This window comes from Trichoderma breve, chromosome 2, assembly GCF_028502605.1.
Source record: "Trichoderma breve strain T069 chromosome 2, whole genome shotgun sequence".
NCBI classification, from domain to species: domain Eukaryota; kingdom Fungi; phylum Ascomycota; class Sordariomycetes; order Hypocreales; family Hypocreaceae; genus Trichoderma; species Trichoderma breve.
The window spans coordinates 1,221,619-1,238,543 of NC_079233.1; the positions used below are offsets into that span (position 1 = coordinate 1,221,619).

General features: G+C 50.3%; 8 protein-coding genes across 8 annotated transcripts; 4 read left to right on the top strand and 4 right to left on the bottom strand.

The window, feature by feature from the left end:
• Positions 1-485: 485 nt before the first annotated feature.
• On the top strand, positions 486-1,373 carry T069G_02632 (phytanoyl-CoA dioxygenase (PhyH) domain-containing protein; the record flags this gene model as incomplete). The annotated part of the gene is made up of 1 exon (XM_056169842.1): positions 486-1,373. One exon carries the CDS (start codon positions 486-488, stop codon positions 1,371-1,373), a length of 888 nt encoding a protein of 295 aa, XP_056030734.1.
• A 772-nt stretch (positions 1,374-2,145) lies between these two features.
• T069G_02633 (zinc finger protein domain-containing protein) lies at positions 2,146-3,333 on the bottom strand (the record flags this gene model as incomplete). Its single annotated transcript, XM_056169843.1, has 1 exon — positions 2,146-3,333. One exon carries the CDS (start codon positions 3,331-3,333, stop codon positions 2,146-2,148), a length of 1,188 nt encoding a protein of 395 aa, XP_056030735.1.
• An 872-nt stretch (positions 3,334-4,205) lies between these two features.
• T069G_02634 (uncharacterized protein) lies at positions 4,206-4,773 on the top strand (the record flags this gene model as incomplete). Its single annotated transcript, XM_056169844.1, has 2 exons — positions 4,206-4,651; positions 4,707-4,773. 2 exons carry the CDS (start codon positions 4,206-4,208, stop codon positions 4,771-4,773), a joined length of 513 nt encoding a protein of 170 aa, XP_056030736.1.
• A 144-nt stretch (positions 4,774-4,917) lies between these two features.
• Positions 4,918-5,310, top strand: T069G_02635 (uncharacterized protein; the record flags this gene model as incomplete). The annotated part of the gene is made up of 1 exon (XM_056169845.1): positions 4,918-5,310. The coding sequence occupies one exon, from the start codon at positions 4,918-4,920 to the stop codon at positions 5,308-5,310; it is 393 nt and encodes a 130-aa protein (XP_056030737.1).
• Positions 5,311-5,560: 250 nt separating this feature from the next.
• On the bottom strand, positions 5,561-6,691 carry T069G_02636 (uncharacterized protein; the record flags this gene model as incomplete). Its single annotated transcript, XM_056169846.1, has 1 exon — positions 5,561-6,691. The coding sequence occupies one exon, from the start codon at positions 6,689-6,691 to the stop codon at positions 5,561-5,563; it is 1,131 nt and encodes a 376-aa protein (XP_056030738.1).
• An 823-nt stretch (positions 6,692-7,514) lies between these two features.
• T069G_02637 (26S proteasome subunit RPN7 domain-containing protein) lies at positions 7,515-9,136 on the top strand (the record flags this gene model as incomplete). Its single annotated transcript, XM_056169847.1, has 3 exons — positions 7,515-7,964; positions 8,054-8,862; positions 8,938-9,136. The coding sequence occupies 3 exons, from the start codon at positions 7,515-7,517 to the stop codon at positions 9,134-9,136; spliced, it is 1,458 nt and encodes a 485-aa protein (XP_056030739.1).
• A 377-nt stretch (positions 9,137-9,513) lies between these two features.
• T069G_02638 (aminotransferase class I and II domain-containing protein) lies at positions 9,514-11,025 on the bottom strand (the record flags this gene model as incomplete). Its single annotated transcript, XM_056169848.1, has 2 exons — positions 9,514-10,565; positions 10,635-11,025. The coding sequence occupies 2 exons, from the start codon at positions 11,023-11,025 to the stop codon at positions 9,514-9,516; spliced, it is 1,443 nt and encodes a 480-aa protein (XP_056030740.1).
• A 2,243-nt stretch (positions 11,026-13,268) lies between these two features.
• On the bottom strand, positions 13,269-16,909 carry T069G_02639 (uncharacterized protein; the record flags this gene model as incomplete). The annotated part of the gene is made up of 6 exons (XM_056169849.1): positions 13,269-14,763; positions 14,814-14,918; positions 14,973-15,213; positions 15,266-15,776; positions 15,828-16,334; positions 16,418-16,909. 6 exons carry the CDS (start codon positions 16,907-16,909, stop codon positions 13,269-13,271), a joined length of 3,351 nt encoding a protein of 1,116 aa, XP_056030741.1.
• Positions 16,910-16,925: the final 16 nt, after the last annotated feature.

A 16,925-nucleotide genomic window follows, 5' to 3' on the forward strand; every position in this document is an offset into this window, starting at 1 on the left:
CAACTATGGAGTTTGAAAGAGCGAACTACTACGATTTAACTGTGTGAAACCCGAGAAATAGAGGGAAAGGATCGTATGTTTGCCCCGGTTTTTTACTTGATCGCTACGGAGTATATCGAACCGATATTCGGTGGCCTCGGTTCGGTTTGGATCGGGGCTCTTTTGGGATGTTGATCTACAGGCTGTGCCGCCGTGGCTGAAAGCTGGAGAAGGAAATGGAGTTTAGTTGTGAATATAGAACGGACTAGTTTGTGGAAATGCATGTGAATCTTGAGGGGCTTCGTATAAAAATCGACTTCCATCACGGTAGAAGGATTTAGCCAGCCCCGCATTCCATGATATAAGGCACAATACATCTCATGTGTATGGAATAGACATTCAACCTTTCTCCAAGAAACATCTGGGCTTCAATTTTCAACTCATATCTACAATAAAAGTATTAAGAAAGGAACCGCCAGCAACTCCAACTCACAACCACATACATCATGCCTGCGCAAACTACATCTTCCCACCTAGCTAATCTCCAGCGCGATGGCTTCGTCGTCATCAAATCCATCGTCTCCCCCGAGAAACTCGAGGCCCTCCGCACCGCCAGCCGCAAAGCAGAGCAGCTCGCCCGCAGCGGCCAATGGCCCCACGTGCGGACCGTAGGCAAACAGTTCCCGCCGTGGAACCACGAGGAAGCGATGGAAAAGGGCATCTGGGGCGTGCAGCACCTGATGAAGCCTTCGATGCCCGGCCACGAGACGTTTACGGCGCTGTATTTCTCCGAGGAGATTCTGAGCATTGTGAGGGAGCTGCTGCAGTGTGAAGATGAGGAGTTGGTGATGGAGCTGTTTAACATGCTGGTGAGGCCGGACAAAGACTTTGAGCTGCGGTGGCATCGGGATGATATCTCGGCGGAGGCGTCGGCGGAGGAGGAGATGGAGAGGTTGGGGAGGCCGGCGTTTCACGCGCAGTATAATTTTGCGCTGTGGGAGGATGAGTCGCTTGTTTTGGTGCCGGGGTCGCATCGGAGGGCGAGGACGGAAGTTGAGCGGAGTGCTGGACCTTTTGAAAAGGAACTTCCGGAGCAGATTGTTGTGAAGCTTGAGGCTGGCGATATTGCGTTTTACAATAACAACATTTTGCATCGGGGGGTGTATGACTCGAAGAAGGAGAGGGTGACGCTGCATGGGTCGGTGGGACATGTTGGGGGGAGCAAGTTACGGGCGAGGAACGTGTTGCAGCATGGGGTTGGGGGATGGGTTGACGGTGTGGATTTCTCGGGGTTGGAGGAGGAGGGGGAGAGGAGGAGGGCGGAGGGGATGAGGGAGAGGTTGGTGAAGTTGGGGAGTGAGAGTGGTGATGTTGGGTATTCGCTGCAGGGGTGAAGGAGGTTATTCAGGGGTGAGTTGGTTGAAGATGTAGTTATTGACTTGATGGATAGTGATGAGACATGTAATTGGAAGAAATAAGAGAGTCTCCAATGATATAATTATCTACCTATGCCTAGTAGGTGTGATAGATGAAGTAGATGTAATAGATAAAGTAGATGTGGTAGATATAGTAAATAAAGTAGATATAATAAATAGAGTAGATAAGTTATACTGACTGTAGAAGATGACGTATAGTAGATATATCCTCGCTTTCATCTACTGCGACGTCAGGGGCAGTACCATTCACTCCCACAGGGTGGAACTTACTCCTGGATATAGCTCGGCTTAGGCTCATTCTGACGACACGTTGCGCTGGGATATGGCAGAATGCAGACAGGTTACCATACATAATACGACCATGGTTGCGTACTGGGCCCCTTGCCGACTTATCCACTGGATTAAGGATCGACAGCCAAGGACGTAGCAACTCACTTGTGGTAGACGACCAAGCGTGGAGGTCCTCGAACGGAGGACCAATCCATGCTGGAGAAACTTCGGACGTGTTGTATGGCCGTTGAAGATCTAACAGCCTTCTTGGTGAAATTCCGAACTGTCCATTAGGCGTGCTGACCGCACTTATAGAAACCTAAGTATATATAGACGTAGTAGATGTAGTAGACGTAGTAGACGTAGTAGACGTAGTAGATATAGTAGATATATATTTTACTTATTAATATACTATTTGCTTAGATATTACTATACTGCTCTATCGCTCTATTATCTATCCTTAAGATAGTATACCATCTCCCTCTTCCTCTAGTTCCTTCGCCCTCTTCTTTAATTCCTGTACCTCTATAAGCCCTCTAATAAACATTCGTGGCAATTTCAACAGTTGCTTTTGGCCCTTGTTTTCAAGGATAATATCAGCCGCCCTGATGTAATTACCAGTAAACGCATTCCAGGCCTGCTTCTCGATTTGGGAGTCTCCAAGAGGCTTTGGAAGATACGGATCATTAACCCTAGCCGCATCAACGGCCTTTGCTACCCCGGCTTCGTCCATCGTAATTGGCTGGACTTGGTTAAAATCCAAGACCCAGAGCTCTGTGCTTCTCATTGTGAGTGATGACCTCATGGGATCACTGCCGAGCACAAATTCGACATCGCGAGCGTCAGTCTCAGCCGCCCAGTGCATAAGAGCCATAGCTACGCCTATTCTGCCGGCCATCATCTTGATGTCTAATTGGAGGTCCACCATTTGGTTGAGATGCAGCTTGAAGTTTCGCAAGGAGAAGAAGAGTCTTGAGCTTTTTCCTTCTAGTGAACCGAGGTATACTCTCACCAAGCACTCTTCATTCGACACATCTGTAAGCGCGGCTTCTTTGATCCGTGGCGCGCAATACTTGTCGATTAGTAAAGTTCGAGCACGCTCAGGTAACGGAGGGATTCTCTGTGTGACGAGGACGCTGGTAGGTAGATGGCACAAATCTTGAGCCGCCTGGATAACATCTGGGCGGTTCTTGAAATAGAGGTTGTTCTCTTTCGAGGAATAGTAATAGCAGCGTGGAATTCTGACTTCTGTAAAGTCCCAGTCTTGAAAATGTCTTTCGATCGAATTGTGCATGTTGAAGTCATTCCAGAGGGCCGTCTGATCGTTCTTGGCTAATTTGATAACAGAGCAACTCTTCTCCTGTGAGAGAATCACGCCGCAAGCGCCAGCGCCAATCTTTGTGCAAGAATTCTCTGTAGGCTGGACTTCTTGGGGCGCGTAAGACATCTTGAGTGAAAGCAACCGGCGAAGTTCTGGATCTTTGGGGCCGAGACTGTAGGGGTCTGGGCCGGTTATTGATGAAGGCTCATCAAAGCCCTCAAATAGAGAAACCAGACTGAGGTCAATGGGCATATCTTTGTCATTCGCAAGTAACGGCAATGCAGGGCAGCCGTTTGTACTGGCGAGGGGTCTGTTGTTTGGAGTCATTGTGTATGGAGCTGTAGTCATTGTGTATAGAGATTGAAGATGTTGTTAAAATCAGATTTGTGTTTTGGGGGGAGAGCACAATAACAATGGTTTATATAGTCTACTAAAGAGAGCGGTAGATTCCGGTTTGTTTGCAATGTGTAAATGCTATTTGGATGTGCGTCTTATACTTTGGACACTATATAGGCAAACCTGAGTTAAAATGTCTTTGGCTGGCAGTTAGAGCAACCTTCGTAAAAGCCTCTATAGTATATAATAAAGTACATCTACTACATCTACTACGTCTACTACGTCTACTACGTCTACTACGTCTACTACGTCTACTACGTCTACTACGTCTACTACATCCACTACATCTAGGTTTTAGGGGAGGACATGGGGCAGTCTGTTCTGCCTGTTGTCTGAGGAGATTAATCATTGGGACGGGAAAATATGGAACTAAGATGCCGAACTTTAATAATATCATCAATTAATATACGTTACTCAAGATATCCGTCCTCCTGTTTACCGGTGTCATGTGAACTCGTATTCTACTACCTATGTCGATTGTCTTCTCATCCAGAGAATGATCATCTGGTCGGCGAGGTGATGAGAAGAATCTTGGCCGTAGTATCTTGGCCACACAGAGGGATATGGGAACCGGACTATATAGAATATGCATCACAAGGTATGGCTCGACTTGATAAGGAAAAGGCCCAAGTCACATAGCTGGAGATGGGAGCTCGGACGTATGGCATGTTTGTCAGCCTGGGGCACGGACAAGCAAACAGATGTCGTGATGCTCTCTTCACTTTCCAAAAATCTAACCCTCGCTCATATCTCAAATCTACTGTCCTATCCTATCACAAGCGACTTTAACGATTCATTGGACCATGACCGTCTCATATTCAGAGTATGACAATGACGAAGCGATTGCCGACTTCTTTACGAAGACCTCGGCCGCTCGTTCTACATGCGACGCTCGAGCAAGGGGACTCGTCGGAGGCAGTGCCATCCCTGTCGAAGGGCAAGGCAACTGTAGCTACTCGGTCTATGCTGGACCTGACCTTGAATATGTCGTTCAATTCCGGCTCAAATCCCTGGAACTCAAGACCGAGACTACCACACTGGCGCGCAAGATATACGGAGCTCTGGTGCCGGAGGTTTCGTTCGAAGGCGCAATTGGAGATGATAGCAAAGGAAAAGAACCTCTTTATGTATACTTAATGAGTCGTATACAGGGAATCACACACTTGGACTTCCTCTTGACACATGACTTTCCTGACAACTCGCAAGAAAAGGTTACCTGGCGCAAGAATTTCATGGTGGATATAGCAGGGTTGGTAAACCTCACGTTTAAACATGCAGAAGGATACTTAGCTGATGGCCTATAGCTTCTTTGCGACCTCGTGGAATAACCCCCAGAAAGTCGACTCTGCGTATCGGGACCAACTAGGCTAAACATACACGAAAGAGCTACGACTTTTGCTGTCTGCCTTGCCAAGCCGATTCCATGCCATTATCGAGCATTGTATCAGGTCGATCGACGACGTTCTATCCTTACCAATGGTGTTTCTCCATAAAGACTTTAGCACCTGCAACATCATGGTCGACGAGATATCATGTCATTTGGTTGGCGTCATTGACTGGGCAGAAGCTGAGATCTGCCCGTTTGGCCTAAATGTTGATACTCTACAAGCCTTTACAGGCAAGCTCGATTATCGGCAAGGCTGGACACGTTATCAAGATTACGCCGACTTACAGGATACATTTTGGGACGTCTTCACAGAGGAGGTGGGAGGCTTGACGGAGGATGAGATACAAGCTATCAAGCTGGCGAGGATCACAGGCCTACTGCTTTCTCATGGCTTCGCCAGACGGCTTGCAAATGAGTCTCCTGCCGTCCCTATTCGTGACGATAAGGACGGGTGCTACAACATGCTATCTCTAGATGCATTCCTGGTCAATCCAGCAACCAGATTCGAGGATCTTGATTGAGACGCCAGGATTTCAGCTATTCTTAATCCCATAGGAAACATGATGGAATGAATATGGTGCCCAGAGAATATTCAATTATCTAGATAGTTGTTCATTCGAGTTTGTATCGTAACAGTCATTAAAACGAAGAGCCAAGAGAGCCTCAGCTCATCCTCAACCTCACATGTAAGCCAGATAACCCGCTCCTTGCATGCTTAAATGTGTCCAAAAGCTGTCATAATAGTCGTAGATGAAACAAAGTATATATGCGTTAAGTCCTGCCTCGAAAGCCACCATCTCTTCCATAGTCTGCAAGGCACAGGCCATGGACAGGAGACATCGCACCGTGAGCTAGTCCCCGTCTCCCTTTGGCCATATGGAACAACACTGCCACGTCTGCCCCAAAAGGCGTCGTTCTTGGAAGAACAGTGAGGTGAGGCGATGGCCTAGCTCTCTGATCTATAGAGAACTGCTTCCACTTGGCAATGGCCTCGCCTCCAATGAGAGGATCGACAACTTCGAAGAGAATGGCCTTGCCTTCAGGCGTAGGCAGTACCTCGTCGAAGACCACGGCACCGTACTGCTCCAGCCGCTCAATAGGAGACAGCGATTGGTACGCTGCATCGGCTTCCTTCTCTGGACGAAGTGCGAGACGGAATGTTTTCTGCAGCTTCCGCTTGTCACCTCGGCCGTTGACCATGACGAGATCGTAGCTCCTTATTGGGTCTTCCGGGTCTTCGACATGTTTTACGGCCTGCTGCATCCACAAGACATACGGATGCATGAACCCCCACCAGATGGCGAGATCCGACAGAAATATGTTAAAGTCAAGGCGCACGTAATGGATGTGAGTCCAATTGAGCAGCGTCGGATCTCCGCTGCGGATGGAATCATAGCTGACGTCCTTTGCCTCGAGGAGATAGGGCCAGTCCTGGAGGCGTTCATACGCGTTGAGCATGAGCCTGAACCCAGGCCCTTGAAACGCGTCCAAGGACTCTTTGAGAATAAGAAGATCCAGGGCATTTGTGGGAATCTTCGGCTTGGTCCTCGCTTCGGCACCTGGCAGAGGTTTATCGGGAGGCGCCGTGTCGGCAAAGTGAAGAGTATCGATGTCAAAGTTGAATAAGATGTGCGGCGATACATCCAGAGCAACAAATTCCCCCTCGTAGATGGCGGGCTTGTGATTTGCAACGCTGTGGGTTTCCAGGATTTTGTAGTGTTTGCTCACGATACGGCGAGACTCTGCATTGACTCGCAGGGCCACAGGAGGACGAGCTGTGCTTTTCACACTCCATCGGCCTTTGCCAACTAGACAGGGAATGAGACCGACGAGGCGAGGCTCAATGGTATCCAGCCATATCTTTTCACGGAGTTCATAGGGGAGCTGAGAGAATTTGACCATGGTGACTGTTGGTTTTGGTGTTGTCGAGGGGAGAGATGATCGCATGTGTAGTGTGGAGTAGGCTCTCGTATATATAGGGACGAAATAGTATACGGAGTAGATGGGTGTAACCGATAACAAGGACAGATATTGGAGACGACTAGGCGGCAGACATGGCGTACAAGGATCAGGTCAGGTCAAAAGAGATATCGTACAGGTCTGAATTGATATACGAGTGCTTCTAGGCCAATTGAATGGCAAGGGAATGTATGTAAGAAGCTGACCGGTGGGCAGGGATGCGGTAGTGAGGCTGAATAGCGAGGCGCCTTGCATGGAGGCAGAGGAGCTAAAAGTAGATGCTGATTACCCACGAATTGGTCATGTGAAGCTCGGAATGTTTACTGTATCTGCGCCGTGAGATGGAGATTGAAGCAATTCAGAAGTTGAAGTTATTAGAGAGACCACGTCCGTAGGTTAGCATTGAGCTGAGCATCTCGTCCCCGGTTTTTCTGTTTCGGCTCCAGGGTAGGCCACTGCATATCGATTGGATTGAGGGGCAGATGAGGTAATCCATTCAGCAGCTTCTGTACTGTACTTGCAGTGGTGCGTGTCCTGCTGAAGCCTTGCGCCCAGGCCAGCAGCTCGCTAGGCTTCAAGCGCCCTAGTGCTGGCCTTGCGGGAGCTCGAACAAGGTAGAAACACCATCACCAACTCCGTCATCCGTCTTCGTTCTCGACCATACCAAAGCCACTCTCCCTCTCGACCTCGATTCCCCGATTCCCCGACAGCTTGACCCCCAATCCAACATCTAGCATCCCCCGATACAGCTGCCGTCACCGTCACCATGGGCGCAGATCCCCAGTACGTCAAGTGGCCTCTGCTGCCGCTGTCCCAGCACGTCTTCACCCTCACAAACGGCTATGCGTCCAAACAGTCCCAGCTGGCCGCCGTCAAGGCCCTGCAAGATGCCATCGCCCAGGACAAGATGGCGCCCTTCTACCGCTACCTGGCCCACCCCATCGAGGGCATCCTGAACGCTGTGGGCGAGAGCAGCTCCTCAGCACCCGGCAAGCCTCCCAGTCGGAAATCCAGCATGGTGGCGACCAAGGCTGCGACGGGGGCCGTTAACCTGCCGTGGGACGAGGATCTATACAACAAGCTGAAGGAGGACAACGACAAGGAGCTGGCCGACTTCCAGAAGGAGCAGGACGAGGCTGAGGAGCAGGCCGGTGACACAGAGGTCATGGCGGCCAAGGGCAAGCGAGCCGACTTTTGGGCTCGAGTGGGCGACAAGGTGCGATTATATACATCATGATGCCTCCCATAAATGGGAGGTTATTGAACTGAGCTGAGTTGAGCTGAATCTAACATTATTCTACGCAGGACAAAGCAATTGCCGAGTTTGAGAGCTTGTTCGAAAAGACGGGCATCCTGGGCACCAAGATCGACCTGGTGCTGGCCATAATACGCATGGGGCTCTTCTACGGCGACAAGCCCCTCGTCAAGACGCAGGTCGAGCGAGCCAAGACGCTCGTCGAGACGGGTGGCGACTGGGACCGCCGCAACCGCCTCAAGGCCTACGAGGGCCTGCACCTCATCACCGTCCGCGCATACAACACCGCCGCGCCGCTGCTGCTCGACTCCCTCTCCACATTCACCAGCTACGAACTCTGCACCTACTCCAACCTCGTCGTCTACTCGGTCCTCACGGGCTCCGTCTCCCTCAAGCGGGTCGACTTCAAGTCCAAGGTCGTCGACGCACCAGAGATCAAGGCCATCATGGGCGACGGCGAGGACAAGCTGCTGGCCCTCAGCGGCGCCCTCAGCGCGGGGCCCGGCGCCGACGACTCCATGGGCGATAAGCTCCCCAAGGCGGCGGCCACCACGGCGGTCAACCTGACGACCCTGGGCACCAGCACCGACCAGCCCGAGGCGGAGATGGCCATTGACTTTAGCCCGCTCGCCCTGCTCGTCAGCAGCCTGTACAATGGCAACTACAAGACCTTCTTCCAGTCCCTCGCTTCTGTTGAGGAGCAGTTCCTCAACCACGACCGCTACCTGCACGAGCACAAGAGCTGGTTCATCCGCGAGATGCGCCTCCGCGCATACCAGCAGCTGCTGCAGAGCTACCGCGTCGTCGGATTAGAAAGCATGGCCAACGACTTTGGCGTCACGGTCGACTTTTTGGATCGGTGAGTTTTACACATACACACTTCTTGCTTTTTCACATTTTCTGATGAATGTTACTAATACACGTTTTGTTGTAGCGATCTTGCCCGATTCATCGCTGCTGGACGTATCCCTTGCACCATTGACCGCGTCACCGGCAAGGGCGTCATTGAGACCAACCGTCCCGACGACAAGAATAAGCAGTACCAGGACGTCGTTCGTCAGGGCGATCAGTTGATTACGAAGCTGCAAAAGTACGGCCAGGCTGTCAGACTAAGGGGTAGCGAGAGGGCATGAGCGTAGCATGGAAGTAATGAATGACTTTGATGGGAAAAGAGGAACAAAGGGCTGCGTTATACTGCAAGTTGCCCATGAGTTGTATCGTACTCGTTTAGACAGAGTCGTTCTGCAACAGATAAAATAAATAAACAACAAACAAAACAAACGCAAAGAATAAAGACAAAAAAACAAGGGGCTAATTTGATGCTGTGAAATGTTTCGCCGTAAATGCACGTCACCCAATCAGTTCTTTTTTATTAGACGTCTATCATTTTCTACTATATTTATTATTCTCTATCCACCCACGCGATAAAATGTCCAAATCTCGCTCAGTCCCTTTTAAAAAACACCTCTACCCTATTTTTGAAACAGTAATTGTCCTGTACACGGCATGTTTACCTGTACTTGTCCATGAACTCCTGGTGGAACTTGGTGATCCGGCTCACCCACTCGGTTCCAGGGGCAAGGAAAGTAGTGCGGAAGTGCAGGGTGCCCTCCCGCTGGCCGAAGCCGCTGCCGGGGACGACGCAGACGCCGGTGGCCTCGAGCAGCCTCATGCAGTAGAACTCATCGGGCTTGCGGCCCTCGGCAGTGGCGGCGTCAATGGCCTTCTGGGGAAGGGTGATGGTGGGGAAGAGGTACATGGCGCCCTGGGGCTCGCCGCACTCGACGCCCTCCATCTGCTCAAAGGCCTTGTGGAGGGCGTTGGCGCGCTCGCGGAGGCCGTTGGCAATGCCGTTGTACTCCTTGTCGTAGAGCTCGAACGAGGGCTCGCCGGGCTGGGGAGGGTTGACCATGAGCTCGACGAGGCACTGGCCAATGACGGGAGCGCAGAGCATGATGGAGACGAACTTGTAAATGGTGGCTTCGACTTCGGCGTCGAATCCAACAAGCTCAAAGTAACCGCCACGGTGACCGCACTCGCCCACCATGCCCTTGGAGACACTGTGAAGAGAGGCCAGCTCGACGTCGTCGTACTTTCCGGGGTTCTCCTGCTGAAGCTTGCGCAGAACGCCCTTGAAGCTGTGGAACTGGCCGATGAAGACGTTGGTCTGGTAGACCTCGTCGGCCATGATGACGAGCTTCTCCTTGCTGGCGAAGTCGATCACGGCGCGCACATCAGCCTCGGACAGAGAGGCTCCAGTGGGGTTGCCAGGGTTGATGATGACGATGCAGCGGACATCGACACCCTCGGACTTGGCCTTTTCATAAGAGGAACGGATGGCCTCGAGGTCGGTGCCCCAGGCCTTGGACTCGTCGAGGTAGTAGGGAACGCAGGTGGCGTTGAGGACGGAGAGGGTGGCGGTGTAAAGAGGGTATTGGGGGATAGGGACGAGCACACCGGACTTGGGGGACTCGGCGAGGATGTGAAGAAGGGTGTTGACGCCGGACGAGGCACCGGCAGAGAGGTAGATGTTGGCAGGGTTGGCGGGGAAGCCATCTCTTCCTGTAAAGCAACAAGTTGTGTCAGTAAGCCGACTCAGCTCCGTATATATCGGAAAAGAACATTACTCACTCTCGAGGAACTTGGCAATGCTCTCCTTGATGGCGTATACACCGCTGCTGGCACTGTAGGCACCAACAGAGCCGCAGTTCTTGAGCAGCCACTTGGCACGCTCAACAACGTCCGTCTTGTAGCCCAGGCCGTTGATCAGGACATCCTCCTTCTCGAGGAGCTGGGGGTTCTCCAGCAGACTGAGGACCTGGCGGAAGAAGGTGATGGGCTTCTGGTCCAGCTGCTGGGGGTTGCCAATGTTGGCCGAGATGACTTGGTCAAAGGGCAGGCTGGTGGTACCCTTGCTCAGCTGGGCACGCAGCTCCTCCGACTTGACGGCGAGCTCGCCACGGACGGCGTATTCGGCCGCGCGGACGTGCGGGTTGATGTTGTTGATGTTGAGGCGGCCCATTTTCGCGGTAGTTGAGAATGATCGAGGGACGAATCTGCGATGGTGGGGTTGAGAAGTTGTAGATGGCGGGGCACAAGTTGTGAGTAGCGATCGCCGATGACCGGCGGCTTCTAGACCTTTTTTTGGTGTAAGTTGGCAAACAAAATTCTATGAAACCAAAAAAATAACTTTTTCAGAATGATGGGGATATAAAAACAAGACCAAGCAGAAAAAAAAAGGGAAAACACGGGGAAGGGTCTGTTGGAGGCGAGTGGAGCGTCTGGACCCCGAGATTCCCCAAACACACAAACGGCAGGCTATGGAAACTCTCGGCTGATGGCCAGGGAATCCACGGGATCTGCGCGCTTCTTTTGGCTGCTGTTAGGCCCAAGCCATTGCCCAGAAGGGATTCACCACCACACCTCATCCAGTATCCATGACACGCAGAAAAAAGAAAATCAGCGCATCAGTCGCTCCACGCATCGTCTGGCACGCCCTATCGAGATTGGTGGATCTGGGGATAGCTGCGGCATTGGAGGGTTTTGTGGGAGCATGATGCATGGAGCGCTTAATTTAATCGGTGGTTGTTTGTTGCATGTTGAGTGCGGACAAAAGAGAGGCTTCGCTGTGAGATGCAGCCGTGAGCTGAAGCTGTTTGCTCCCTTGGCCCGTATAATTGTCGTAATCCCTCGCTCCAATGGCTGGCTGAAGCATGATAATGACGTACCAGAGAGGTGAATAGAGGAAACTGAAGCGGCACAAACAGGGTAAAACTGATGGCGAGAAAAAAAAAAGAAAGTCAGACACCTACCAGATATCCGCGACACACCTAGCAGTGCCCTCCTAGTAGGCAACGCCGTGTTGCTCGTCAACAGCGCCCTTGACATGATGCCGAAATTATTAAGAAAATTGATGAAAACCAAGGATAAAAGAAAAGAGAGATGAAATAAAATGAAACGTAATATAGCAGAGCACCGATGGAGGGCGTGTGTGTAGCTGGAGCGCTACCAGATGCCAAAAGGATTGTGGATGGATGGATTTTGTTGGCTTGAGACGTCCTCGTGGCTTTTCTCCTACTTTACTTTGGCCGCCGCACCCTTTATCTCTAAACTACAGTGTGTACAAGGTACAGGGCTTACATACTCCTAAAACACCGCTAAATGGACACGGGTAGAGACCGCAAAAGAGAGACAATTCCTGCGCAAGGCTGATATCGTAATTTCTTTCCCTCCTTCACCGGTGATAATACTTGCGCCGTTGGTGACGGGATGGACCCCGAGCTGCAAGCCTAGCTCTGAATATGGCAGGATTCAGAGCACGGTCAGCCGCTATCGGCGGGCGGGCTCCATAACGTAATTCGGGTTGCTCTGCAGGGACTTTAAGCTGTCTTACGTAATTCGGGTTGCTCTGCAGGGACTTTAAGCTGTCTTACATAATTTTTCGGAACTCGGCGGCACCTTTTACCCGGATGGAACTGTCCCGCCATGCTAGGAATTTACGATGCTATCGCGAGAGACCAATCGAACGACATCTTTCGAGCGCTGGAGATATCGACACAATGGCCAAGAAAGGTGAGTTCCCGACGCATACCGCAGTGGGATCTTTAATCCTGTGCGCAATATACAATAAACAGCCACTAATATCCTCGCAGCAAAGGCAAGATTGATCAACGTCCGGCTCATCTCCATGGCCATGACCGGCTTCTTCTACACCTTCAAGCGGCCTAGAACGGCGCCCATGATGGGAATGCTGAAATACGACCCGATAGGTACGAATCGCACCCCCTCAGACATACATCTTCCTTTTCCCGCGCCAATGCTAATTCTCTATCGTTCTTCAGTCCGCAAAAAGGTCCTGTTCCTAGAAACGAAAAAGCGATCCAAATAGAGACATTTCCGAGCAATGTAAAATTCAAACTATACACCTCAGGGACGGGAAAATAATGATTGAGTTGCGGGCGGTCTGTTTATTCGAACCTGCGGCCACCTATGTACATGTATCAATATGAAGAGCATTTCTGGAGTTTGGGGATGGGCCGGCATTGCGCTCGATGCGCTGACAGGTCACGATATCTGGTCTGATTGGAATATAAATTCACTCCCAAATATTTCCACTTTTGATCCATTTACCATTCTAGCTGTGGAACAGTGAGTTGCTGCCAAAATAAGCTGCCAAAATAAAGCACCAGCGATTAAAGTACAAGCTGCTTCCACCCGTAGGAGGCATCTGCGGACCAATCATCCACCATGCTTCCCCACTGAACTTTATTCCTCGATGTAGTGCTCAGTTCTGGGCTTCTTCGTCTCTCGGGGGTTGAAGTCAAAAGATTCCAAAGACACCGGATTGCCCTGAGGTGCTTGCCTTTTCTTGCTGGTTAATTGAATGTCCCTCTCGAAATCAGCAACAGTTGGGAAGGTCCAGGTGTGGTTGTGCTGAATCAGCCTCGAGCGAATTTCAGCAACCATCTCCTTCGTCGAAGCAGATTGAGGCTTGTTGATAGAGACGTTCGCGGTCTGACTGACTTTGCTTTGGTCAGTCTGTGGTCGAGTGGGATGGCCTTCCACGCTGCCTGGTTCGACCGTGGTAGGGATGGCATGGCTTTTGAGAATCGATCTGAGTTGAGTGACTTCACGACGACGCTTTTGCTCTTGCATCACGGTTAGTGGAGGTGACGGCGATCTCTCACCTGGATCAGGACTGTGAACAGTGACTTTGCGGCCCATAACATCTTCCTTGGTTGATGGCTGGATCTCTGCCGCGCCGTCGGATTCGGCCAGGAGAGGTAGCAGTGCTGTACTAACTTCGCAGGATGTCACTGCATCCGAGGCAGCTGAGTTCGGCATTCTGTCTGAAATCTCTAGCTGAACCCATTCCTCTTCCGTTGCTAGGTAGCTGGCTGATGATTGTATGGATCTACTGATCTCCATGATTCTGTCTAGCTTTTTGTCGCAGTTTTCGACCTGCGGGATTCGCATCGCGATGGCCTTGAGCTGTGATCGCATCTTGTCAATTGTTTGAACATCCTTGAGCCATTCGTCTCGGAGGATTTCAGTTTCTTGAGCCTTCTGCTCAAATGCTTGGATTTTGTTTCTTAGTTGAGCAGCCGTCTCCCGCTCGTTTTCTAATGTCGCTTGTAACTCGGAAATTTTGTCGCCATCCTGAGTCGCCATATGCTTCTGTTCACTTATATGGGTTGTTAAAACATTCAAGACATTCTCATTGACCTGAAGCAATTGCGCTGTCTTCTCTCTCTCCTGCCCAAGCCCCTGCTCCAAAGTGGCTCGAAGATCGGTTATGGTGCTGTTCAACGGCTCTATGGCTTCTTCTCCTGTTTTCATTGCTTCAGATATCATTGCCTCCACCTTTTTGGTGATTTCTTCATACGCTTGTTGAAGCTGTTGATCCGTTTCGTTGGATTTATTCTCGGCCGCTGAAATCCGCTGCAAGACGTCTTGTAGCATATTGATTGTCTCGCGCTGATTGCTTTGTCCGTTGCCTGCGAGGACATCAAATTTTTGGCCAATATTTTCACAAGAGCCCACTGCCTTCTTCAAACTGCAATCAAAGCTCTGAATCTGGCTTGATAGCTCTTGAAATCTTGCGCTGGTCCCTTTCGCGTCTTGTTCCAATGCGTTCACAATCCGGCTTGCCTCCCCTTTGAAGCGGTCGAGATCTTGCCCAATTGATCCTCCTAATTGCGACACTGCTTTTGAGACATTGTTTTGCTCACTCTCCAGTGAAAAAACCACCGGTAATAAGCTATTGTTGTGTAAGCGATGAAAAGACCGCTGGATTTACATACTGCTCACCTCTTAACAATATTCTTTTCGGCGACAGCTAGCTTGAGCTCAAGATCCTCTTGCGAAAGCATCTTGGACGCAAGCTGATTTCCACCTGCGAGCAGAGAATCCAACCTGTCAAAATGTCAGAGGGAACGAACTTGCAGAGTAAGACAGAGAGTTGAGTACTTCGATTTTAGAGCGCTCATCATTTGCGTACTCGATCTAGCATCCAATTCACGTTGTTCGCTTTGGATGGTATGATGCGCCATCAAGGAATCCATCTTGGCCTCCAAAGACCAAATGCACTGATGTACTGCATCTTGCTCTTTTGTTTGAACACTCAGTTTGTCGGCAAACGTTTTCTCCTGGGCCCATAAAGCTTCTTGGAGATGTAGCTTTTCTTTAAGCTCTGATATAACCTGGTCCTCTGTTGCTTGATCAGTTAAATATCACCACAGAATCCACAGGCGATGTCTTACTCCTTTTAATATCTTGTTCCATTTGCATGCGGTACTCGTCCGTGCATTTTTTCATCTCCTCGCGGATCTTGAGGCTGTTTTTCAAAGCTTCGTCGACGGCCTCTGAGGATGCTGTTTTGTGTTCGTTCTCTTTCCGCAGCTGGTCCATCGTGTCTTTATAATAAGTTTCTGCACGTCGAAAGAGAACTCCTTGCTCCTTGATGGTTTCGTTGAGTTTGCGTCGGTAGGCGTCACATTTGTCATTAGCAAGCTTCCCTTGCTTCTTCTCTTCCGACAATTGCTCCTTCAAGGACATGAGTTCAGAAACCAACCCCTCTTTCTCTTTGGTCACTTCGTTGTTATTCTCAAACAACGTGTTGTAACGCTCTTGGATGGCAGACAACTCCGCGTCTTTCTCTTTTAGTGCTTTACCTATATCTCCAAGCTTCTCCTGTTCACCTTGAAGAATCTTTTTGAGCTTTCTGAGCTCCGCCCAAACAACCTCGGTTTCTTCATCTGCAAGTTCGATACACTGATTCCAAAAATCGCCAATATATTGAATTGCCCTTTGATCGCGACTCACTTTTGACTCGTGCTCTAATCTGTGATCGCGGCTCACCTTTGACTCGTGCTTTGATTTGTGATCATGCGACCGTTTCCTGGAGATGTTGCTACTCGTGGTGGAGCCGGACCGACGATGGGATGGCCGTTCATGCGCATCGCGAGAGAGAAAAACAACTTGGCTCTCTTTATATCTTTTGTGGCCTTTTGGCCGAGATTCCAACGGACTGCGGTATGTAGGAAGTTCCAGATCGCCACAGATGCTTGGGGTGCGCTGGCGTTGTACATTTTGGATCTTTGTATCGTTGAAAACCTTCATTCTTGGCGCACTGGATGGGCCATCTTGTTCACGAGTGACCATTTTATGACTAATGGCCTTGAATAGATTCTTATTATTATGACTTTGTGTTGGCGAAGATGCAAGCTTTGGTGGCGACATCAGCCGGGTGGTCTTGTCCGTCTCGTGGCTCCGAGAGTCAGGCATGACTTTGGGCTTGGTGCTACCAGGAGACATGAAAAATATCGACTTCTGCATTTTGTTAGATATTTGATCCTATTATTCCAAGGATTGAATCATCCAAAAAAAGAATTGCTGAGCCCACGCCATCTTACATTTTCCTCTCGCTGAGAGATCTCTGCTTCACCTCCATGCTTATGAGCAGCGTCTGCGTCTCTTGGGTTTCCTGAGAGACATATCTCTGGCAAATCCAAGGGTGAAGCTCTGGCAGTCGTATCTATGGTTTTGTCCTTTGGTGGTGAACCAGGTAGATTCAGGCTTGGCTCTGGATGCGGAGGACTCGGGGGCTTTGTAAACAGACTGTGCCGTTGAATATTGGTGAACTGGCCAGGGCGAGGTAGATCTCTGGGTGGAAAGGTAAAGCCCTCTGACAACACTGCCTCGGAGATTTCTTTCTTGCTGTCAAGTGTACGACGGCCATCTCCTTTCTTGGGAGAGGACAGTTCTGGAATCATTGGGAATGCATTGCCGATGCCTGTTTCGTTGATTGCCCATCCAAAATCAGGTAACTTCTCAACGGAAGCTGAACCACCAAATCCAGCACCAGGATCTGGAGGCGTTAAGGCAACACCCATTTGATGAGGCATCTCTGTGCGTGCGTGA